Source organism: Spodoptera frugiperda, chromosome 17, assembly GCF_023101765.2.
Source record: "Spodoptera frugiperda isolate SF20-4 chromosome 17, AGI-APGP_CSIRO_Sfru_2.0, whole genome shotgun sequence".
In the NCBI taxonomy this organism is placed as follows: Eukaryota; Metazoa; Arthropoda; class Insecta; order Lepidoptera; family Noctuidae; genus Spodoptera; species Spodoptera frugiperda.
In genome coordinates, this window is record NC_064228.1 from 6,673,364 (window position 1) to 6,700,339 (window position 26,976).

At 36.7% G+C, this 26,976-nt stretch overlaps 1 protein-coding gene across 1 annotated transcript in view; it reads left to right on the plus strand.

Moving 5' to 3' along the window:
* The window catches only part of LOC118276597 (pleckstrin homology-like domain family B member 2), a 122,886-nt gene that overhangs the window by 32,450 nt on the left and 63,460 nt on the right, over positions 1-26,976 (plus strand). The window contains exon 2 of the mRNA XM_035594943.2: positions 9,563-9,747. Coding sequence (XP_035450836.2) covers positions 9,674-9,747 — 74 coding nt within the window. The 5' untranslated portion in view covers positions 9,563-9,673. The remainder of the gene's footprint in view (positions 1-9,562; positions 9,748-26,976) is intronic.

Below are 26,976 nucleotides of genomic sequence, written 5' to 3' on the forward strand. Positions count from 1 at the left end.
TATGTGCATAGGTAATAGGTAACTTTATGATTATCCTCATCGAATTTGGCATTGTTTGTTGAAGAAAGTACTAAAGTAAATTGCTAATTAATCGTCTTAAAATAGCTATTATTTTAGCTATGGTATGCTAGTTCTGTTTGTAGTCTAGTTAGCCGTTTGACAACGGCAGTCTTCTGCAGCATTATTTTAAGGAACTAAACATTTGACAGGTTACTACTCTCTTTATAAACCTGAACCTTTTAAAGTACAATCTTCTATTGTAGTTGACTTCTCTCACCATGGGCCATGGGCGAGGCGAGAGGGAGTGTCAGACTCTTACTGACTAAAAACCACCCCGTTCCTACTCCTGCTCTTTGAGCCGGAGCCCCGTTAAACCCGCTAGGTAGTCCGCAGCTCCAGGTCGGGCATCAGCCCTACTGGGCCCCATCTGTAGTGGTCTGATGGCTCTTTGAGGCGTAAAACCCGCTAGGTCTTCAACAGCAAGTCAGCACTAATGCCTCGTCTGTCTATTATCAATTGACTAGTTTCATTTCGTGACTACCCTCAACTCCTCAGCACTCAGTAATTACAATTTATGACTCTCCCAATCAGTTTGTAGATACATGAATAGTCTAAGAGGTACAGTTATCTGTTTTATTGCCGTCTTCAAGTGATAATTGTTCCACTTTTGCCGTGTAATTGATTTAAACGGTTATGTGATGAGCATTGGGCTTTTATCTATTAATTTAGTATATCTGATAACTTATGTTTAGAGTAATGAAGGTTTTATGGTATATGTAAAAGCGGATAGGTGGTTTGATCTTAGGTTAGTACGTTTATCCGGAGCTGCGGACTGCCTAGCGGGTTTACCGAGGCTCCGACTCGGAAAGCAGGAGTAGGAACGGGGTGGTTTTTAGTTAGTAAAAGTCTGACAATCCCTCTCGCCTCGCCCAAGGCGGGAGATGTCATTGGATGACTTAAAAGGTTAGTGCGTTTGATGGTCCGTGAAGAAGTAACCTTAAGAGATCTTAAATAAATTTATGAATATAGAAGCTCATACTTTTTTAATACTTGACAGTTACTTTTGGACATTTACTTGTCGCAAATATAAGCGAGTACTTAAAACATGTTTTTTATAGTTTGTCTTTTGTATTCCCAAATATTACACCATTATATTTTGCAATGCTAAAACTCCCATTCTTTATAGAAAGTTTAGAGATCAAATAATTAAAGAATTTTCTACTGACGAGTCGATATTAAAATACATAATACTTCTTATTTTATAGAACTTCAATTCATAAATATATTAAAAAAACTATGTTGATCCAGTTTATGTAGGAAGGAATTTATCCAAAACTGGTTGCAATAAATTTGTTTAACGCCAAGCCACTGGCCTTGGTGTGTCTACATTGTCTACTGCCTAAATTGTCGGTAAATATCTTTATCATCACGATTTCCTATAATTTTATGCGAAAATAATAATATGACTTAACTTGACTTAAAGTCCCATGTCCCCTAGATGGATGAGTTGTTTGTGGGTTAGTGTGTTTCTGTGTATGTTTGTTGCTCAATCACGTCAAAATGGCTGAAGGGATCAGAATGTTTGGTACAGAGGTAGGTACATGAATTGTATTGTGAATCTGATTGAAAAAGAGTAACCTATGGAGTTTCTTGCTCGTTCTTCTCCATAGGAATCTACACCTTGGAACGAGCAAATAGCTTCACTAGAGGACTGATCGACAGACAGACGTTATTAATATTATTATATTCGCTTTGACGTTCAAAAGTGCCTTCCTGGTCTAATTGAAATAAATAATAAAATTTTGACTTGACTTGACTTGTGTAGTAGGGATGGTATGGAAAAACACATAGGACACTTTTAAGCCCTCAGAAACGCGGGCGAAGTCGCTTGCAGAAACTAATAACAAGTAATTATGAATATCGAGAAAACTCTTTACTAACCCCATAATTTTCATCATAAGACAACCTCAGTTATGAAGTAAACAACCAACTTTCCCCACAGCACGCAGCGACGTCTTGACCCATTGGCTCATGCAACGAAAATAATGTTTTTATAACATCTAACGGTGCAACCAATCTTGCCAGTTGCACTGTCCGCTATGGTTATTAAATATTTTGTCATAAAATCACTATGACATTGTCATTTTGTAAGAAAAAATTTAAGTGTATTGAAATTTTTATCGCTTATTTGGTAGATGTTATTTTTTTTTTTTTTATATTAATGAGTTTTTTTTTATAAGGAAATGCAATCTGTCTCACTGTGTGCACATTAGAATCCGATCAATAGTATTGCAAAACGGTAAACAAATATTGAAATCACATTTCTATTTACCAGTTGTAGTTGCATTATCAAATGAACGTACCCTTTTTAAGAGGGAAAATCATCCAATGACTTCTCCCACCTTGGACGAGGCGAGAGGGAGTGTCAGACTCTTACTGACTAAAAACCACACCGTTCCTACTTCTGCCCTTCGAGCCGGATCCCCGGTAAATCCGCTAGGTAGTCCGCAGCTCCGAATCAGGCAAATGAACGTACCTAAGTAAAACAAATCAACCCAAAACTTTACGCAACCACAGATAGATAATCAAATAATTAACCAGAGTAAAAAAAAAATGGCGGATGTTACTAACATTGCAATTTGAATAGTCAATCAGCCAATCATGTAGTCGGAAACGGCTATAAAAATCGGAACAATCTCTCGTGGCTATTTTAATTAAAACATACGCGATGACCCGGTGTGAGGTCGCCACTATCGCGTGTGTAAACATGATGTGTTTAGACCAATGACGTAACGAAACGAAGTAATTTGCGCGCGCAGCATGCGAATTTATTTTTAATCTGTACCTACGCGAACTTTTTTTAGATTCTTAGGTGAATTTTTAGAAAGTTTGTTGTGGTATTGTTTGGCAAGGACTTTGTTGTTGTTGAAAATATTTTTCTAAGTGTGGGAGAGCTATGCTTCGGCACGAAAGGGCCGATTCGAGCGAGTACCACATCCTTACAGAAAACCGACGTGAAACAACTCTTGCGTTGTGTTTCGTTGTGTGAGTGAGGTTATCGAAGGCCCAGCTCCCCAACAACCCTTAAATTCCTTACCCCCCAAAAGGCCGGCAACACACCTGTAACGCCTCTGGTGTTGCGGGTGTCCATGGGCGGCGGCGGTTGCGATCAGTTGATTCGCCACTCGATCACCTTCCTGGTCCAACAGCCATCAGTCCTTCGATCGACGTGGCCTACCCATTGCAACTTCAGCCTACATATTTTGAGAGCTATGTCCGTAACTCTTGTTCTTTCTTGATTCTTTGATTTCTTATATTGGATGATACCCACCAACAGACTTTCTTCTACTTTAGCTCCTATAAGTTTTTAACTTAGCTATAACTACATTTTCTCTCGCTACTTTTTGGTTACCAAAACACATTCATGGATACAAAACATAGCAGAAAATCTTACAACGAATCACAGCGATTTACAAATCATATCATGTGACGAAACTCCATTTGCAAAAATGCAACCAAAATAGGCACCATTAAATCAATTATTGTATTCCATTCACGTCTTAATGAATGAACCATTGACTACATTTTGACCTTGCTATGCTAGGTCATAAAATAACCCTAAAAAGGGGTCTGAGTAACGTTGTTGTTGTCTGGTTGCCATAGAAACCATATAAATAGTTGCACCCGCGAGACGCAGGTGTAAAATGTTAAACTATATTCGTTAATATCAGATTATTTTAACTGTGTAATGTAAACCTGTTTAGGTTGAAATATGGCTTCTTTTGGCAAGGGGATACTGGCATATTATAATATCATGTTGAATATTTATAAAAACTTTGAAGGGGTAGAAAGAGGTGGATACACTAAATGGAATTTAGTTATATTTTTAAGTCCTATAAATAAAATTAGTAAACTGGATAAAAAAGTAATGTAGTGATATAAATTAAGACTGCTATAAACAGTAGTTTTTACTAAGCGTGACGTCTTTGATGCAAACTTAGGACTGTTTCTGGGCTTGAAAATTTAACTTGAATTAGAAAATGTCACAGCAATGCAGGCAAAAGTACACCATTTAATCAGTTGTTTTATAAACCTCATTTAAACAAAGACTTTTTTTGAGGGAAGAAAATCATCCAATGACTTCACACGCCTTGGGTGAGGCATGACGGAGTGTCAGAATCTGACTAAAAAGCAACCCGTTCCTACTTCTGCTCTTCGAGCCGAAGTCCCAATAACCCGCTAGGTAGTCCGCAGCTCCGGGATTTATAAACAAAGACTAGCCTATTCATTTTAGCATGAACCTAGCTATAAGCAACCCTATAATAACTTAAAGGATCCAACTGTATAGTCTCAAGTCTCTAGCTCTCAGTTTTGCGACCAATAAACAGATAGTCAGCTAATTAAGCCGCATATATCAGTGCTTTCTATCGTCCGTTCTAATTATAGCTCCTAGACGATGAAATGTAGGAGGTTGGCATCTGATCTGGCAACACTAATGATGAAATGCAGTGATGTCCTAGTGCGAGTTGGTTTTGCGTTAATGCGATTGGCTTGTTTATGACGTTCTGTACTCTGATTGGCCAGCTCCAATAGGGATGATGACGGGGTATGAAAATTAAAAATCTATTTAGTCCGTCAGTTAGGTAATGAAAAAATATTTTTTTTCACGTATAAGATAACAATACTTAGATAAAACGAATCAAAGTTTAGGAGTGGGAGTAAATACATCATTTCTACGTATAAAACGTACCTAGAAGTGACGTCACGCGATATCTATTTGCGTAAGAAAATAAAAATACGTGTGTATCTAGTATTTGAAAATATTCTACAAGACGGACATTGAAATAAAAAATAGTCACCTACCCTATTAATCGACTAATCAGAGGGCTAAACGCGGTCGATGTTTCGATCCGGGTAATGTAAAAATAAAACCGCACTAGGCCCTCAGGAAGCGTTGCTTTCACGCCAGAAATCGTTTACTTTTCCTAATGGCATCCCTTTCTGTGTCTGCATTGTTGGTTTTATTGTTACGAAATTGGGAATGCGATTTCCGTAGTAGGTTCTCTGTTGTTTTGGTTTGGTTTTGAAGAGTTTTAGAGTATGTTTTGTTTAGGTATTTCGTAATCAGGAAATGGGATTTGGAAGAATAGTTAAGTCTATTTCTTTGGTTTGTTTGAAGATGAAATCAAAAGATTTATTCTGATCAGAAACTACAAAAATCTACGTTTGGTTTTCAATTTTCCAAATTAGTTTAGGTCATCATTATTCAATTTAGCGTCAATTTCTGTATTTCACATGCATCTGCCTTCCACAACCCGCTAAAGGTGACAACACAATCTATTTTCGATACGCTGACAAATATTTTGGACATCTGTACCCTTAGTATGCTCTGATTGGTTGGTTTATTCGAGCCGGCCAATCAGTACCTACCCTTAGTACGAGTTTGCTTTTCGTTGAACGAAAACGAAACGAGAGTGCGTTCTGATTGGCCGGCACAACTGATCAAAACCTATCAGAGCACCGAACACGTTCTCGTTTCGATTACTTTAAACGTAAAGCAAACTGATACTAAGGGTACTGACTATCCGTAAAGACTATTATAAAGAAAAATAAAGGTACTGGCCACCTATGAAGACTAAACATAAAAAAACCGTATCAAACTGCCTAAACACGAACAAACAGGAAGCTTGCAATGACTAATGTGCTATAATAGTGCCACAGAATCATGTATAAAGGTCACCATAGTATACCAGTAGTAACAGGTTCAATTCTCCGCCTACTCGTGGCCTGTTTCCTTCTCATATAGGATATTAGGAACTTTAGACTTTTGAAGAAGGTGTAGTCTTGTTATTGATGTGGGTTAGTGTGGTAGTGTGTCTTTTAAGATAGAGAAGTGTGATTGTTTAGAGTGCAAATATTTTGAGAGAGAGTTTTTTAAGCTGTCCTTAGTATTTGGTATTAAAGTGCTTTTCCACTAGAGAGGTAGTAATATGAAGTCATGCTACGAAAATGTAATGGCTAAGCTGTGAAACTATATGACCGTTTCCACTGATACTAAGCTATGTAGCTGTGCGAGGAAAATGCGCAGCTCGAGTAACTATTACGTTTTCCTCCTGTGTCGTGGGTGCGTTTACAAACATACAATTTCACATACACATGACACTCAGACCCTGAACAACAAGACTAATCAAGTTCCTTCCTAGTTATTCTGGAACGTTGCCAAAAAAAAAAACTTTCTACGTCTATTATTAAAAAACAAAGCAACACAAGTTGCATTATCTGTCTTATAGTCCTAAACATGCCGTTAGATCTAGAGTAGGTCATCTACAACGGCTACTGACTGCCCAGTGCCTATCTCCACAACACGCCATAAATCTGATATTTAGAACATTCTCAGATAACCGGGACATGGCTCATAAAACGTTATACTTTACTGAATCAGCGTTGTACTATCGGCGAAGTTGACGGTTGACTGTGTAGGCCATATCTCTTTTTACCTAAGACTTAAATTCGAACCGTTATGAAGCCCATTTTAGCAATGGATTAAAGTGTAGGAGAGCCATAACGAGCACGAATGGGCCGGCTCGACGGGAGTGATACCACGGCCTCATAGAAAACCGACGTGAAACAACGTTTGCATTGTGTTTTGTTGTGTAAGTGAGGTTAAAGGAGGCCTAATTACGTCCCTTCCCAATCTCCCCAATCCCCGATTCCATCAACCAACAACCCTTCAATTCCTAAACTTCAAAAGGGCTGCAATGCACTTGTAACAATTATGGTGTTTCGGGTGCCATGGGCGGCGGCAATTGCTTACCATCTGATGATTCGTTTGCTCGCTTACCGGCTTATACCATAAAAAGAGACTAGTTATTGAAAATATAAAATTGATCTTGACATCAAAAAGATAAAAATATTTGTTGGAATATTTATCCAATTAAAATAACTAATTGACACTCAAAAATGTCTCCCATTTATCAGCTGTATACTAATAAATTGACATCATGTCAAATCGAAAATAACACTTACGTTGTACAATTTATATCACCTCAAATACATGAACACTACAACTACTAAACGGCTTCACATCAAGCTATGCAAAACCAGTATAAACTGACCTTCAAAAGTACAGAAACATCATACAAAGCGAGACCATGATAAACTGGTTATGTATAGCTCGTACGTGCGTTATCATACAATACCCTCTTAGTTTAGCAATAGGTCAATAAAGGGCTGATAGTAACGCAGCTACTATGATAGTGTTTATTTTTAGGTACAGTTTATTTACTAGGGTCATCACATTAGTTACTGATAGACTCATGAAACAAATACAAAGAGGAGATAACTGGATTCCCCTTTAACATAATGCGTGACACTTTACGGGGAGCGCGGGACGTTACAAACGACGCCCCGCTCTATTTTTTTTTAACATGGAATTCCATAGTGCAAAAACGTTGTCAATCGTCCATATTTTAATGTGCCAGTTACAAACAACGCCCCTCTCTATTTTCCAACGTGGAGTCCCATACTAAAAAAACGTTGCCAATTGTCCACATTTTTATGTGCCACTTTCTGAGCGCTTATAACCTATCTACACCTTTTTACTTGTAATACCTATCATTAGGCAGGGCTCATCTTTAGTTTAAGGTGTAGGTACATATTTATTTCTTTTTATTTTCTTTTCATTCAAGTTGGTCTAAGATCCACTGTCACTAATAAAAAATAGTGCTGGGTGTGCCAGTATTTTTGTCGATTGTACCCGCTGTAGTAGGGTAGACTGGGTACGGTTGAAACAAAGGACGGTTGAAACAAAACGAATATCTCGCAAACCGTTGGCGGGGCGACTAGGGGTTCAAGGGGAGAACGAAGCGGACGATAGGTCTAAACACGAATCTTAGTGTTGCGTCACTCTCCGCGCGCTTTGGCTATTTCTAGGGGACCCTATTGTGTTTTGATAACCAAAAGTAAGTATTTTTGCTTGGAGATTTTTCCAATTATTGTCGTTTTTATTCAAGTGACAGCATTGAGGGTGCGTTGTTGTTTGAAATGAAGCTCGCGGAATATGACATTGTGACTAGTTTTTGTGTATCATTATTGTTACAATGACTAATAACTGAATTTTACCTAAAGTAGGAGTTGGGGACGGTTGAAACATTTTTTTTGGGTACGGTTGAAACAGTGTACTTATTATTTTTTTATTGTTTTAACACGAAATAATATTGTTTAATGTGGACGTGCGAAGAGTGATCTGATTGATCTTTAAATTTGGCTTATCCTTATTGGACTAATGAAAGCCAAAAATTGTTTTCTTTCAAACTTTTTTTTAAATATTATTGTTTAGTTTGCTATGTTTAAAAAACAAACAGTTGATTTTGGTTTAATTTACGTAAATTTTATATCAATGTTAAGTAATTTGTAGTTACTTAGTTTTTTGATGATTGATAAAATATATTTTAAATAGTGTGCTTTAAAACATTAAAGGCTGATTAAAAATATCGTTTCAAGTATATAAATATTGAAGACTGATTACTAATGTCAAAGAGTTACTTAATTATTCTTAGATTTAAAATAAACAATTAATAAAACGTGTTGTAATATTATATTTTGTATTATTCGCATGTGTTTCAACTGACCCCATTCACTGTTTCAACCGCCCCTGGTATGGGGACGGTTGCAACAAATCCGATTTATTTTTTAATTTGATCTACTTTTAAAAATAACACACCTGGGACTAAAAACATATTGCCTATTAGTAGACAGAAACATGCTCTTTTATTTAACATATCTTCTTCATCGCTCGGGTTATAAAAAGCAGAACTATGGACGTTATAAGTGAAATTGTTTCAACCGTACCCAGTCTACCCTAGTCACAAAACCTAATTGACGGTGCATCGACCCGGGCTTTGTATATAAATGTCTGACCTGTTACTATTATGATGTCATCCTGCATACAAAATGTCTGTTTTAGCTTTACGATCTTCGAGACTGACGATAATAAATAATTTTAAGTTAGAAACTTCAGGATTTTAGTGTGGGAGAGCCATGCTTGATGATACCGTGGCCTCACTGCAAACCGACGTGAAACAACGCTTGTGTTGTGTTTCGCTGTGTGAGTCAGGTTACCGGAGGTCCAATTACCTGCCTCGCTAATCTTCCCTATTCTCGATTCCCCAACCACTCTTAAATTCCTAATCCTCAAAAGGCCGGAAACGCGCTTGTAACGTCTCAGGTGTTTCAAGTATCCATGGGCGACTTACCATCAGGTGAAGCCGCTTGCTCGTTTGCCGGCTTAATCAATAAAAAAAAAACAAGGATCAACAAGTTCGTCCTAATTACATAAAAAAATCGGTACTCATCTATAATTCTAACCTAAAACTCTATTTTAAAGAAAAACATCGTTTCTAACACAGGAGAACGGAGCACCTGCACTCTATTAGCATAATTTATAGCCATATCCTCAACTAACCATTTAACAGTTACATAACTGTTTAGAACAACACTTCCTGCCGCCTTATACGATAAACCTGCGCACACGCCGAATTCTAATTTCAAATATCCTTTCCAGATGATCCGATTGGTGGTGCCCGCGCTACAATTGGCGGATACGTCTCCGTAATGTCACGAGCTTCGCTGTGATTGGCGGAGCGCGTGATTAACGCGTTCTTATTGGTGGAAAATGTCCGGACTGCAGGCGAGGACTGAGGAGCCAATCAATGGTGTGGACGTGAGGGAACAAGGCAGCGCTTTGAGGTCAGTTTTTACTTTCGTTTTGTTTAATAAGGAGTTGAATTAACTGTGACTAGCGGTTCTAATGCCAAATCCATTGGGTTTTGTATTAAACCGTGTTATTTACATTTACTTATTAGAAACTTCCTGATCTTAATGATTACTGTTAAGTAGTAGGTATGTTGTTTTTGGTTGGGTCAATACTTTTTCCTAAATTAGACAAGAACACAAGAAAAGAGGCAACTCTTTTCTTTTAAAACTCTTTATTAAAAGCGATAATTATCAAATAGGTATTTCTTTCTGGTAATATGACAAAACTATTTCTAAAAATCCATTTACGCAAACAAATATCTAAATCTGTTCAGCTGTTTCTGGTTACGAGTAGTTATACAAACAAAATTCATTACATATTTTTGTAAAAAAAATAATAGGGATGTTTAAAAGTTATATTAGGTATATGCGGTTTTTGAGAACCAAAACGTTGATAGAAAATTTCAACAACTGCGTTTGCGCACATCAATGGTACAACAACCGTATTAATGTGTTTTCCTTACCGCAATATTTTGTAGGAAACATTTAATTTCCTTTTGTCTAGATTAGATAATTCGATTCAATATATACTTACGCTATTTTCAACCGTATCTGATTAGGTATAGGTATTGGTTTTGCGTGGCATGTTATCTGCAATCTAGCGCCGTATAGGAGTAGTCAGTAGAGCGAGAAATTGCTAGTTGCCGACACGAATATATTATTGTGGTTTGTGTACGTTTGTGTGTGTACAGTCAGCTGATAAATAAACAAAAAGAAAATCAATTAGCAAATCTTTTCTAACACTTCAAAAAATTCCAGTGCCTTTTTTATATGTAGGTATGGTATAAGTCGCTAAACGAGCAGACGGATCACCTAATAGTAAATAATCGCCGCCACCCATGGACACTTGACACACACAAACGTAAGAGGCGTTACAAGTGCGTACAAGTTTCATGTCAGTTTTTCTGTGAGGCCGTGGTATCACTCCGTTCGAGCTGGCCCATTCGTGCCGAAATATGGATCCCCCACACTTAAGTGTGGGGGATACATACATACATGTCGGTATTGGTACTTTTAAAAGTACCAATACCGACAGGTACCAAAGTGGTATGGGTTTTAAGACGGTAAGAGTCTGACAGTTCTTCTTCCGCAGGAATTTTTTTTACGAGAAATTCACGAGTATTTCCACGTTTGGAAAAAGAAGTTGTCTGGTTGTAAAAAAAAATACTAATATCCTTCAAGTTCAACTATACTTGGTTTGATAACTGTACTGGTGATAGTTAGATAACCAACGCAGTTAGCCTGCGTGTGCGCTTATTTTTATTTCATTTACGATTTTCTTTGATTTAGTTAATATTTTATTGTTTTACGTGTTTCATTCGGTTTAGGAAAGCGTTACCAGTATATCACTGAACGAAAGAATTTTATTCAAGAGTTTTATTTGTTTGGCTATGATTTATTAAAGTTATTACTGCGATTTTCACAAAACTTTTTAGTTTTAAACGTTTTTATAGAAGATAAAGGCTAATGTAATGGTTCACTAATTATATGTATATGTAATAACTCTATCAGTCGACGGTTGCAAGTGCAAACTTGTAAGGATCTTAAACATAATTGGTAGAATAATTTACAAAATTATCATTAACTACGAAAACTCAGGGCCAATCCTCGCTTTCTTAATCGTTCCCCATCCCCAAAATCTTCAAATCCCTGTCCCTTAATTGGCTGCCAATGCATTTCAAATTCCTGTGGCGTTTATGGGCGACGCGGTTTCTAACCATCAGGTGATCCCTCAGCTTGTTTACCGCCCTCCACCATATAAGTACCATATTAAAAAAAAATCTAGAAAATTATGCCTCATTCATAACAGTACTTTATTATTACTATCCAATTACCTACACTACCTATAGTTGCCCAGACGTCCTTGCAACCACTGAACCATCGAGGTTACATTGAAATCCTATTATTATGTATGTATATTGTATATGTATCTATTTATAACAATGCCGGTCTATATGTTCAGTGGTCTATGATCAATTTTGAATAGCTATTGATCTGTTTACACAATGTTCTTTCAATTACATTATATACCTACACAATATGTTTCGCCTTTGTCCTTTTGCTGAAACCACAAAACGTTGAGTAGGTACCTAATTTACTTATTTTAATTATATACTGCCGTACTCAGAGTCATTTAATGGTTATGTAACCAGGACTGGGTTACGTGATTGTTTTTGGAACAAAATTGTTACTAAGTAAGGGTTTAAGTAATCATTATTTTTGAATGCCTCCGATTGCAGCGGATTCTTCATCATTATGATGAAGCGTGCCTGATATTATCATCATTTCAGACACTACGTCAACTGCTAAACGTAGGTTCTCCTCAATGACTCTCAAGACTCTCAGATCGGCCGGTTAGAACCGGCTTGTATCCAGCTGCTTTAATGACTTACTTAGTTTAAGTACCAAAATCAATAATTGGAAAGATCATTCGGTTAAGAAATGGAGTGGTGTGATTACCAGATATTTGTTTATTTGAATCACGAAAATTTCATAGGTAGGTATAACTCGAAAACTAAACTACCCGGCAACAATCTCACCCATTATAACGCATACTGTTCGTATGATACATTTAAGAAAAGCATAAAGCAAAAGTTTATTTACAGACCATGATTCATCCGTTTTCACGTTTTCAGGAAATCCGTTTGATTCACCATCAACAACGTTTTTCAGAAGCCATTCCATTTAATGTCCCATATACAGTATGTTAACTAACAGAAGACCTTCCTGCTAACTCCCAATAGCATCCATACATGCTAAAAAAATATTACCATTCAAAAACAAAACAATTTTTTTTTTTTATATTAAAATATTCACAAAAAAAAAATCGATACGTAAAAGAAAAAACTCTGTGCACGCGTAGTTGAAGGAAGGCAACGTTGCAATCTATTGCTTATTTTTATTTTAATCTATCAACGAGTTTTAAGGAACGCCCTCTGTTAGTTAACATACTGTATGTACGTTCATATTTATTTTCGTGAAAAGTTGTCATAAACGAAAATATATTGTAATGATTCATAATAAAATTTATCTTCCGATAGCCAAACGTTTTCAAGGAAAAATCGTGATACGGATTTTTACGTGGAAAGCGTAATCGATCTCATTTTATAATGTCACTTACGTTTGTCCTGCAAACACGTCAATGCGGAATTTAGATAATTTCTTTCGAGTAGTTCCTGATCCTTTCGTATAGACTCCCATCCTTTCGTATAGAGTATAGACCCTGATCCTTTCGTATGAAGCCCGACCCTTTCGTGTAAACCCCAATCTTTTCGTATGGACTACGATCCTTTCGTATAGACTCCAATCCTATTACGATCTACCCCGATTCTTCCGCTTTCGTGTCAGCAGTGGCCATTTATAGACTGTTGATGTATGTGTGAGAGATTGAGAAATACTATTTAATCTTCTTATTAGTAACAGAACGGATTTTTTTCTTCCACATTAAATTTTAACAAACGACCATGACAACATAGTAAAAATGAAATCGAATCATATAAGATCCGTCAGACATTGTTATCAGAACAGTGATAACTGCAAGTGTTAATGACATTTAATCAAAACTTTATCAGTTTGTAAACAATAAGACGGATAGAGTATTATAGGAAGTTCTTGACAGAGTTACTAAAAAACTGAAGGTTAAATAAATTTTCCTTTGTTACATGAAAAGAATGAGAAAGTCATATTACGAAAAAGATAAAATTCATATATCACATTATTATTATTTAGGAACTAAAAGAAGAAATAGTAGGTGTTACTAGACTGACAACGAACCCAAAAATATGGTTTAAAAATAAAGTTTTTTTTATGGAATAGGAGGCAAAGGCCGGCAACGTACCTCTGACTCATCTGGTGTTGCGGGTGTCCACGGGCGGCGCTGATTGCTTACCATCAGGTGACCTGTTTGCTCGTTTGCCCCCTATTCCAAAAATCGAGTTCGAGATTTACGCGAAAAAGCGCGTACGCGTACGACGTCGCGTACACAGCTAGTATTTTAACATAATGTTTATTAATCTTACAACAACTTCCAGTAACAGATGTGCTTATGTCTGTGAAACACAATTAATCCTTTCATACTCTCGATACAGAGATAAGAAATAAAGTAATTATTAATTATCTATTACATTGTCCGCAGCTGAACGACTCATTCATTCACTCAGATATCAATCGCTTCACTATCTCTATCCCACGTTATATCATTCAGGTCAATGACATTGTTATTGTTTTAATAGTAGAACTATACTTAAGAGTTTCAATAGGTAAATATGTGTTTCAGTAACAAAATTTAAGTGTTAGTTTAAATGTAAAATTACTTAATGGTTTCGTCCGTGTTGCCGTGGGATAAAAAGTATCCTGTCACCCAAGTTAGCTCATAGTTTCAGCATGATTGACAGACAAACATCCAAACAAACATTCACACTTATTACACGGGACTTATAACATAAACGGTGAACACCGGGTGTACATTGTACAGCGGTATTACGTACCGTGCACCTCTACCTACAACTTCGGGGATAAAAGGCGTGACGTGGCGTAGTGTGTTCCTCAAAATCAAGACGATTAAACTTGATCCTTTTGAACTAAGATATCCAACCCGCCAGCTGAGAGTTGAAATCAATTATATTTATAAACTCGCTCTTTAATCATATCACATAGAACTTACAACCGACAAACTGTGGGTGTATCTTACACATTACACATACACTTCTATCTACCCCTTAAACAAACCAACAAGAGGCGTGATATTAGCCAATCAATGACACTATGACGAAATTAACGGGACAACTTTTAATCTTAACCATATTGGATGAGGAGTAGGTGGCAGCACCTACATGAATTTACCCACGTCAATACTGGCGTGGAAACTATGGCCTTGGGCTACCGTTATGTGTTAGATATGGACTATGTATTACATAACCTCACGGTATTTTATTTGCGAAGGTGTTAATACTCGCGTCCGTCCACTATGAGTATCAGGGCTCCTCTACATGGGCCGCGGTTGCATAGAATGGGGACTTTAGGTGTATATCCAGCGTTGCAAACAACGTAGCGGGTTGTTTATCGGGGTTCTGACTCGAAGGGCGGGCAGGACATTGTCCGGTGTGTGGACAGTGTGGAACGGGGTGGTTTTTAGTCAGTAAGAGTCTGACACTCACTCTCATCTTACCCAAAGCCGGAGAAGTCATTGGATGATTTTCTTAAAAGGAAGACGGTAGCCCAGTGGTCACGTGCTGCCGTGAGATTTTATAACTTACTAGCAACCCGCCCCAGCTGGGTGGTCGCATGGGTGCAATAGTGATATTTTATGCATGTATAATACATATAAAACTTCCTCTTGAATCACTCTATCTATTAAAAAAACCGCATCAAAATTCGTTGCGTAGTTTTAAAGATTTAAGCATACAAAGGGACAGAGAAAGCGACTTTGTTTTATACTATGTAGTGATATTGAAATTGAATTGACATTGAGATTAGTTTCAAGATTAGGTAAACTCCTTGGTCTGGCGTGGGTGGCCACGGTTTTCCTTCCCTTTTCTTTCCGCTTATTTGGAGCAACTTGTATAATTTTTAAACGTATACATTTACATATATTTGGGTCATATCATTAGAACTTAAGACGGGATATTCACCATGTTTATTTATATCGTATATAATTGTTGCAAGCGCCATGATCACGGATCAACTGACTGACTATTTGGGTCGTATTTTTATAATAGTTACATATATTTAAGAGTATCCAAGGCAGTTTCTCATTATGATTGCAGTAATTAAGATAACTATATGTACTTATGTTATTATGTACAAACATTACGTAGTTATAAAACTATTAGTAGTGGGCAATATAAGAAGTTGGTAGTTTTTGTGTAATGTAATCTTTAGTAGATTAGTGTGTGTGTCAAGATATTTAGTATTGTGTTTTACAAGACGTGGTTATGTTTTGTGTCGATGATTAGATGTTAGATCTAGTTAGTGGTAAGTACTTGTCAAAAGTTAATTAAGTAGGTATAATACCCATTGTTGTTATCTATAATGGAATGAAGTTAAGTAAAGTGTGGGAGAGCCATGCTTCGGCACGAATGGGCCGGCTCGACCTGACCGGCCTTATAGAAATCCAACGTGAAATAACACTTGCGTTGTGTTTCGTTGTGTGATTGACGTTTGCGGAATAACCCTTAAAAAGCCAGCAACGCACTTGTAACGCCTCTGGTATTTCGGGTGTCCACGAGCGGCGGCGATTGCTTACCATCAGCGTCAATTCGACTGCTCGTTTACCAGCTTATAGCATAAAAAAGATAAGATGTTTTTGATAAACGTATAGGATACTTTTTGGTAGTACATACATAGGATTTAAAACATATAAAATACAATTTGTTACTTCCATTTTCACGGGGAATCATAAAGTATCGAATTTCAATAAAGATCGAATCCCAAGTCTTTCCATAATTATTAATTGTGAAATATTTCTTTTGTTTTTAAACAACCCGTAATATGGGTAATTGGGTAGGAAACCATTAATTACAAATACTACTTACTCATGGCTACTTTGTAAACCACTCCAACTTTTGTAAACAACTTCAAAGAGACAGAAGCCTAGACCTTATTACAAGTAATCCCCTCAATCAGTGTCCATGTCCACGGCAGTCATCCAATAAGTGCTGGCCAGCCAAGGTTAGAAGACAGAAGCCGTACAGCTTCCAGTCTAATGTCTAATGTCACGTACACTGCTGTGATTGGCTAGGCTGGAATTATGAGTATAAGGCTGAGGCTAAGATTTGTAGACTATGTTTTGTGTTTTTGTTTTAAACAAAGTCTCTATATTAAGTTTTTATTTGGTATACCAATGTATATTATTATTTAATATCATCTTCGTCACCCCAATTCTATCTTCACACAAAAAAACTGACGTGAAACAACGTTTGCGTTATGGTTCATTGTGTCAGTGAGGTTTCCGGAGGCCCAATTACCTTCCTTTTCAAATCCCCGATTCCCCAACAACCCTTAAATTCCTAACCTCCAAAAGACCGGCAACGCACTTGTAACGCCTCTGGTGTTGCGGGCGTCCACTGTCCATGGGCGGCAGCGATTACAGCGTCTGCTTGTATACCGGTTTATATCATAAAAAATCCATTATACACCATTTGGATATTTGTGCAAGAGACAATCAAACCCGAGACATCTTGCTCAACCCACAAAGCTGTCGTATTTAAATAGCTCATAACATTCAAAATCCCAACCAAAAATAGCCCATCTGTTTACCAGTTACCTACAAACTAACAAACAAACGAACAGACAAACTTTTTTAAATATAACATGGTATTACAAAACTGTGAACTCTGAAACTGTAATATTTATATTTCAGGAAGTTATATTTCAGTGGCGACATCAAAGCCTATCGCGCGAACGATGAAATAAACTAGTTTTTTCAGGGGTGTCCCGTGGATTATTGAATTTTACGGGTTAGTGAAATGACAGGGAATATTAACGGTGCATGATAATAGTTTTGTTTGGAGTTTTAAAATACTTGAAAGTAGATTGACAGATTACTAATATATAGCTTATATTAGAAATATATTCTTAGAATTTACCACCAAACCTTAAATTGACTAGCTTATTTTATTTTATAACCCGGTAAACGAGTAGACGGATCACCAGATGGTAAGCAATCGCCGCCGCCCATGGGCACTCAAAACACCAGAGGTGTTACAAGTACGTTGCCGGCCTTTTGGGGGTTAGGAATTTAAGGGTTGCTGGGGAATAGGGGTATAGGAAGATTGGGAAGGGAGATATTTGGGCCTCCGGTAACTTCACTCACACAACGCAAGCGTTGTTTCACGTCGGTTTTCTGTGAGTCCGTGGTATCACTCCGGTCGAGCAAGCCCAGCAGTGCCATAGCATGGCTTTCCCACAATATTTTTCAGTATTCAGACGATAACTAGTCCAGTAGTGGACTGTCATAGACTGTTGATGTTATGTCTAGTAGCTATGTATAACAATAATATAACATTGTTTGTAACAAGCGAATCAAATAAGCATTTGTTTAGCTTAGAAATTGAACAATGCGAAGCACTCAACCCTAAAATAGTAGTCCACTTAGTTTTTGCACTCCATAACTAACTTAATTTCTTCCCATTCCTGCTTCCCGTCGTAATATTTACAACTTTAACAATGTATGCTTGTGAAATACTACAAAGTTGTCGTGTACTTTTTGCTACTACTAATATTATAATGAAGAGGAAAAAAGAAGCCTGTAGTAAGTAGGTAGAGATTTTTGATGGGTGAAAATCATTCAATAGCTTCTCCCGTCTTGGGCGAGGCGAGAGGGAGTGTCAGACTCTTACTGACAAAAAACCACCATGTTCCTATTTGTGCTTTTCGGGCTAGAGCCTCGGTAACTCATCAGGTACTTAATACGCAGGTCAGGGTAGTTACAGATATAATTCGTTTGTTATGTAATTTAAGATTATTTTGTCTATAAACTATTAAACAAAGTGGAATAGTTACAATGTTAGAAATACATAATATCGTAACTTCACGATTAATAATAATAATGATAACTTCAGAAAACCAATAATACTTTGCCCAACACGGGAATCGAACCCGAGACCTTATTGTTAACCATTCAAATAAATAAATAAACATACCAAAAACTTCAACATCATCATCAAAACATTACACAATCAAAACCCGTAATATGAACCATGAGTAATTCAATATCTCTTTAACCGACCCGTCAGTTATAATCACCAGTTAGTTTAACAAGTGGTTCAACCCTACAAACGATAATTAAGCTAAATTGATGCAACTATGAGAGGTCATTGAACTAGCTACGTCACTTGTGTATTCCTGGTTCCTGTCATAGAGTCAGCTGTTTATTTGTTACGTAATGTGTTTGTGTGTTTACTGCCTATCATAGAGTGTCCTCTGTGAGGATTTTGACAGTTTTCATTGGTCTTGTTGTGTGAATCTTTAATTTGAAATATTTATTTCTGTGAGAAAATTAATTAAGGTCTTTGTAATTGCTTTTAAATGTAAGTCCAAACTACAAAATTATTCAAAAACAGTTCGCATTAAAGAAATGAGACATGTTATTAAATCAGATCGCTTTTAACCGAATGATCTGGAAGCCATTATGAGAAGTATATTTACTAGTGAACATGTGTGGTGTGGTAGTCTTGTCACTGGTATGATTATGATGATGAGGAAGGGGTTTCTCTGGGCATCTATTTCCTTATGCATGTATATCACAATGTTACGTTTTCGAATCCAAAATGAACGATTAACAAACTAAATAAACTCAACTTGATTATTTAATAAGCCTGTGTTAACAAGCGTTCCAAATTAAATATTTAATTAAAATTAAAACCAACTAAATTAATTCCGTTATGCCATTTGTAATCTAATACCGTTGTAAGTGGTTGAAAAATCAATTCGATACGATTGAGAGATAAGATAATCATTTGTAAATTAAGTGTAAAATTCGTTTTGATGATACAAAGCCTTTTTATTAGATACGTTTTGTAATTTGTTCCTTATCGATATTGTTTAAATTGAACAAATATGCATAAGATTTTTGTAGCGATAGTGATTTATTTTAAGTATTGGTTCATTTACTTAATTGAAATTGAAAATGAGTTGAAAGTTTTTGTCGAAAATGAAATAAACATTATTTTTACTTACAACTAAAGAGATAAGTAGCGAATAATTAGTAGAAAGGTTGATAAGTGAAACTTTTGTACCTAAATTATATAAAACTTGATCTTACTTTTACACTATACATGGAAAACGGAACGCTCCCAAACGCCGCAAACAGGAGACGGTAAAAAACTAATTTAATTTCAAACAAATGAATAAATAAGGAATTCAACAATGTTAAACAAGCTGGATGTTTTACGACGAAAACAAAAACTATTAAAATTTTACAATTTTGCAGCGTTTTTCGAAAGCATCCCCTTTACATTCTGATTAAAAAACGTAGTAGGTAAAATTAGTAATGTCTTTCTAATCTGTCACATCTCCATCTATTAAATAATCTTTGCCCTAGTCCAAGACGCGTGACGAAGGAATGATAGTAAGAATGTGTTAGTGTGTGTGTTCGTTTTATTCGTGTAAACACGGAATGCTATCTAATTTTATATTAGCGAGGCTCGAAGAGTGATTCATTCAGTTTATGGTCGAAGGAATGGTCAGATTTAGGATTATTGTGGTCTAACCTTATTTTGGGATGCGTTTTATTGCTTTTGCATCTCACTGGTGAGAGGTTTGGTTTGAAGTGAGGTAGAAAGCAAAATAGTGATGCATTTTCGGTATGTTTTTAGTGATAGTAGCGTGTCTGTTGGGTATAATGTGTAGCAAATGAAGGATCATTTATTATTTTGATATAATACCTATTGGATCTGATATAATTGATCTTTTCATAATGAATGAAAGGGCTTACCTACATGGTGATTTGGTTTTATTGATTTATGTTGTTTAACTGCATGTAGATTTTCCCTTTTGATAACTAACGAAATATTGATGGAATTAATCATCACCTCCACTTATACATCGAATTAGTATTAGATGATACCTAAGCACTTTAAATTCTTAAATAAGCACAGTAGGTACTTATAAACTCTAATGGAGGTCTCTCCTTCTCGGGGTTGACCCGGTGAATCACGTCCCGAAACCCGCAGGAAAAACTAAATTTGGTTTCAAATTCTTTCCTCTTCTGTTGACTACTAGACTACCGTACCGACACTGTTTGTACTATAAACTATTGTTTTATTTTAATAGCATATCATCACATCAACAGCCTATAAGTGCTTAAGTGGCTAATGCTGACCAAAGGCCTCTTCTCACACGGAGAATGTTTGAGCATTAATCACCAATGATGATGGCAAATGCTCAATGCGGGTTGGCGATTTAATATACTGTGTATTATAACTATTACGGATTACAAAGGAATGCGCTTGAGTTAGTATTGTAGGTATTTTGTAAATTTTACTTAACACATAAACACAATTTAATATTTCTTATCGCGAAAGTACATTTTTACATGATTGCATGACGCAGTGGAAAGCAATGTGTGCATTGATAAACTTTATTAGGTAAAATAATTTTCAGTAAACTACGTTAAAAATCCAACTTCAACCTACACTTTTGAAGTCGGTTAATATACTAAAATATTATTCGGAGGCTGCAGACTACCAAGCGGGTTTACCGGGGTTCCAGCTCGAAAAGCAAAAGAAGGAACGGGGTATTTTTAGTCAGTAAGAGTCTCACTCTGAGTCTCGAGAGGGATCTCGAAGAGAAGTCATTGGATGATTTTCCCCCTCAAAAAGTGTAACACATACTTTTCTGAAAACGTATCAAAATCGGTTCGGTCAATCGCAAGATAATCATCGACAAACATACTTACATACAGACCAAACAGTGAACCTTTTTTTTTGAAGTCGGCTAGAAACTCGTATCATCATAAATATCTATATGCTATCACATAACAATACATACTTCATTATCTATTTATCTCTATTAAAATCCCCAACAAAATCAGTGTGAACTGTGAAGTCGGTCTCTAGACTCCAGACTGCTTAACCTTATAGTCCCCTAAACGATTAATTTCAATTGTGTCTCTATATTAATAGATAATGCTATTTATGTCAGTTTGTATGAACGACCCACATACATAATGTATGGGAGCTATTGTCCTTATTGAAGATAATTTAATGTGTTTGGTCTATTGGCTTACTAGCTGTTACCCGTGACTTTGCCTGCGTAGTCAAAGGAACAAAGTAGTCTATACTTATTTTCCCTTTGTATCTCCAGACAAACGTACCTTTGCATTTATAATAAAAACTAGTTCGGAATGCAAGTATTATGAATGTGTAAATGCTCTTAAACAAAAGGTCACTGGATCGGTTCGAGTTCGGATCTGCCTATCTTCATCGCACAACTACTTTGCGTCGGCGCATCTTACTCGCACCGCTACAATAGATTTGTATCAGTAGAAACGGTCACATAGTTTCACAGTTAAGCTATTACATCTTCGTAGCATAGCTACAGAGCACATCTTGTGGAAAAACACCCTAAGTGTTTTAAACTCCCTCTTGCTCGTCTCACCCAAGGCGAAGTAATTGCAGATAATTTTAAAGGTATTATTGGCACCGGACATGTTCCACTTACGGCACCCATAGCTATTTTTCCTCGTGGAATAAAATACAAAATTAAAAAATTATTCCACAAATGGCACTCACGAAAAATACCTAATAAACGGGTGCCCAATGTGGAATACCTCTATTATTCTAGCTCTAAAAAAACTATCGGTCTCACAACCATTCGAAAAACAAGACACTATTTATTATTATGCATGTAATAACAAGTTGATGTTCAACACATGCGCTTCCATTGTGACCTATTTACTAGTGCACTGATTGAAGACACCATCTAGACAATTGTCCTCAATTAGTCAGAGCCATCTGTTGGTAGTTCCTATTAAACTAATGTTTGTTTATGTTGGAGTTTAACGGGCTTGTCGAAGCTGGACAAGTGTAGAAGATACATACTTAATAGCGCGTCTGTTATTATCTGATAATCTAGGCAGAGGTTCAAACAATGAATGTTATTAGGTACCTTTTTTTTATGAGACATGCCGATAATCGAGCAGACGTATTGACTGATGGTAAGCAATCGCCGCCGCCCATGGACACTTGAAACACCAGAGGCGTTACAAGTGCGTTGCCGGCTTTTTGGGAGTTAGGAATTTAAGGGTTGTTGTTCGGGAATGGGGATGGGGAAGATTGGGAAGGGGGAATTGGGCCTCCGGTAACGTCAAACCGCGCGGAAGTAGCTAGTGAAAAATATACGCCTTGTTCTGGATTTTTATTAGTTATAGAATTTTGGTCAAAGTTATCCCCTAGAGGCAAAGAATCCCGATCTTACGGATATGTTCCTTCTCATGTAAAAGTTTGCCTTAATTTCCACGCCCAACAGGGGCGTGTTGGAGATTGCAATTTAAAAGTTTCTTATTAAATGAACCGTCTGCTTGTTTACCGGCTAATACCATAAAAAACATCCTAAAAATATTTTAGCTAATTGTGCGTGACTTAGGAGTCGATTAGGTACACGCACGGTGTTCTTAATTGCTGAACAAATAGTTATTTAAATATTAAGTTAAATATACACACATAACATAAACCCTGTTATTCTGTAAATAGGTAAACAGTAATGTGCTAATAGTCTAGTTTTCACCAGTTATGTTTAAGAGGATATTAGGAGGCCTATTGGAAAACACTGTTCATATTTCTAAAGTATATTTTTGGTTTCGTTATTATGTACCTAAGTATCTAATTGGTAATAATTCATGTTGATTTATAGTAACGCAAAAATCGAACCCAAAATATTTCAAGAGATTCCTTCCATCCTTTCGCGAAACACCGTGCATAATCATCCTAGTTTCTTAAGATTTTCAAATTTAATGCTAGCTGCGTTACCTACTCGGAATAAATACTGAAATCGAACTCAAAAGCCACTTAAAAAACAACGAAATAAATCTGATCTAAGTAAATCAGATCTAATAAAAATATCAGGGTAAAAACACCAATAACCGATCATCACAATAAAATTTTATATTTACAAAGAAACCTTGTAGCAATTTCATCGAATAAGGTAAATGCACCAATTTGCGGCAACGGCGATTAAGTGTTTTATTTGTTTACTCAGTGGTTTCTGCGCAGATTAGCAAACTTTCCAAGTGACTCAGAAAATTATTCAATTAGGTAAAAGGAAATTTGTTTGAAAGTGAAATTTCAAGGTGTTGAGAAAGAAATCTTTAATTTTGTGCTGTTAAGAAATAATATGAATAAAAATATGGCATAAAATGTTGCATTAAAATTATGCCACGCCTTCGCACCGGCTAGGCTATTCTCTAATTGTCAATTTAAAACATTCGAAGTGAGTTTGATCGCGTTCCGCCATGTCATTGGATGTGAGAATAATCTTGACCAATGACAGGCGAGAATGTGATCAAGCTCACTTCAAGGGCGACTGGTCAAGCCATCACTAACAAGGGTAGATATGGTGTCAAAGGTATTAATCTACTATGATGTCTGTCGACCGGAGGCCCAATTACCTTCCCAATCCCCAATTCCCCTTAAATCCCTAACCCCCAAAAGGCCGGCAACGCACTTGTAACGCCTCTGGTGTTTCGAGTGTCCATGGGTGGCGGCGATTGCTTACCAACAGGTGATCTGTCTGCTCGTTTACCGGCTTATACCATAAAAAAAGACTAATTATAGTTATGTTAATTTTCGAAAATTATACCACATATTCGGGTCATTGGTCCCATCTATCTAGCTTGATGCATCCCACATTTATACTGATTTGCGGTATCCATTCAAGGACTAAAAATAATGGCTATTATAAATCAACTGGTGATTCATTGTATGGTTCTCATAACCTCTATTTTTTAAGCAGTAAGGTTGAGTTTTGTGTGCCACTGTATTGCGGTTGACACAGTGTATGGGTTTATTGACCCCTGCTCTCTTTGTGTAAAAGTATCGAAATTTTATTTTGATTTATAACAATGAACATTAATATGGATGATATTGAACAATTGCAATTTAATTAAAAATGTATATGTATGTACTATAACATAATTAAATTGAAGACTTAAAAATTACTAGGCAGATTTGAATGCATATTTTTTTGGTTATAATTACGTTGCCTCACAATAGGATTTTCTCCTGTGTCGTGGGTGCGTTTACAAACATACAAGTTCACATGCACATGACACTCAGACCCGGAACAACAATTTGTGGATCACACAAATTGTTAAGATTTGACTGAAACATGAATTTTCTTCTGTAAAATCAGTTTAAATATTAAAATCGCATTGAAATTCGACATAGATTACCTGAAATCTTAAACAACGCTGTCTTTTATTTTTTTACTCTACACTGCGAAATTTAAATCCTACTTAACATAATCTCTTCTAAAACTTCAATAATTGCTGTCAAAATAATGCACCTATTAACAATATTCATAGCAATAAGGTTCACTTTTGCGTGACAAACATATTATTCAGTTCAAAACATTGCACTGAAATACCAAACGAAACAAAAAATAAATAAACAAATGACTATCAACCCTAACACAAACGATATAAAACTCAATTTTGTATGCACAGTTACCAGTTAGTGTACCAGTACGGACTGAGTCACAAAAATAACAGTAGAACGAACAATAGGATGACAAAAACATTTTTTTCTAGGTCACGATCTCATGCCACTATGTAGGTATGCTAATTCGTGGCTAATTTGAATACTTAGTAGCTGAATGAATGAACTCTTCAAATAAAAAGTAGGTTGTTATCTTCCTGTGTGAGTTATCAAAATCGGTACAGCTGTTTCAGAGAATGCGACCATAAAATGTTAATCTAATTTTAAAATAAAGTCACAGTTTATCACTTGAGCCTTTCAACTGTATCAGTGCCTACTTCGCCAATTATAATTTGTTAGTCGATTCTTTATCACACACATCATCACATCAACAGCCACCAAAGGCCTCTTCTTACACGGAGAAGGTTTGAGCATTAATCACCACGCCACGCTTGCTTAATGCGTATTGGTAAACCATCGTTTGTCAGTGGTGTCTAAATAATCTTAGAAAGTGCATATAACTCGGAAAATGTCACATTGGTACTTGCCGTTGGTAGGTTTCGAACCCGCATCCTCATACATGAGAAGCGGGCGTCTTAAACCTCTTTATTACGACCCCCCGACTGTAAAGAGTTAGGTTGGTGTGGTGAATGTATTCTAATCTACTGACACATACAGCCATACAGTAAGACTAGACTAGAATAGAACCACAATAACTAAAAAAACGTGGGCCATATTAGGTGCAAGTACCTTATCAGTCAATTTACTTCAAGAACATTTCAATGCAGTTCACATCGATGAGATCTAATTCAGCTATCAATTGCCTATATTAGAAGCAATATGAAGTAGGCAGAGAATATTGATGTTTGTGGTCCTTGGCCTGTTTCTATGTCATTATATTTAATTTTTTTACAATAGCAATAGCACTTAGCACTTTTCACCTATTTACGAATGCATTTTTTGCATCCAGAAAAGAACCTAACCATGCCGCAATCAGCTTTCTATGGGATACCTACTACTTGATACTTTACCTTGGTACTTGATTTCATGGTACTTAAGTGATCAGCGTCGGAGACCTGCAACACCATAGAACTTACAGCCTTTTGCAGTGGTGAGGCTCCGATCACCACACGTATAGCGCGAAACACAACGCAAACATTATTTCATGCCGATTAGGTATCTATGTATGATCTATGAGGTATCTATGAGGTCGTGAGATTACTCCTGTCGAGCCGGCCCATTCGTACAAAAGCATGGTCCTACCGCATGTAAAACATAGTATCTGTATATTATCCAGATTTTTCTCGCACTTGCAACTTAAGCCTCCTAAATTCCTTTCAACCAGTAACTAATATGAATATTTCGACCGTGTATCAAGTGTCATAAGTCGGTGTAATTCAACCCTACGGCGGCGCGGTGTCACGTGACATACAAGGTATCAAGTAGTGTAATGTTATAGTTTTGTTCAACTCCATCGGTTGCGGTGAGGGTTAACTGCTGGGTAATGGCTCGGTTTGTTATGGGGTTTGGTTACCGTGATTTATGGTTAACATGTTAAATTATTATGGAATAAGCCGGTAAACGAGCAGAAGGATCACCTGTTGGTAAGCAATCGCCGCCGCCCATGGACACTTGAAACACCAGAGGCGTTACAAGTACGTTTCCGGCCTTTTGGGGGTTAGGAATTTAAGGGTTGTTGAGAAATCGGGAATTGGGAAGGGGGGAAACTGGGCCTCCGGCAACGTCAATCACGCAACGAAACGCAACGCAAGCGTTGTTTCACGTCGGTTTTCTGTGAGGCCGTGGTATCACTCATTATTAAAATGTTGATAAGCAAAACATTGTATATTTTGTGAATTTTTACATGCTTTGCAAGACAATAGAGTCATCCTCTTGCATACTTAACAGTAATATTATCAATCTGGTGCACCAAAACATCCAAGGTTTCATGAGTAAAGAATTAGAAATAGAATTATTTTTAAACTGTAATAATGTTGACATTTTGTGCACTACTGAGCATTGGCTGAAA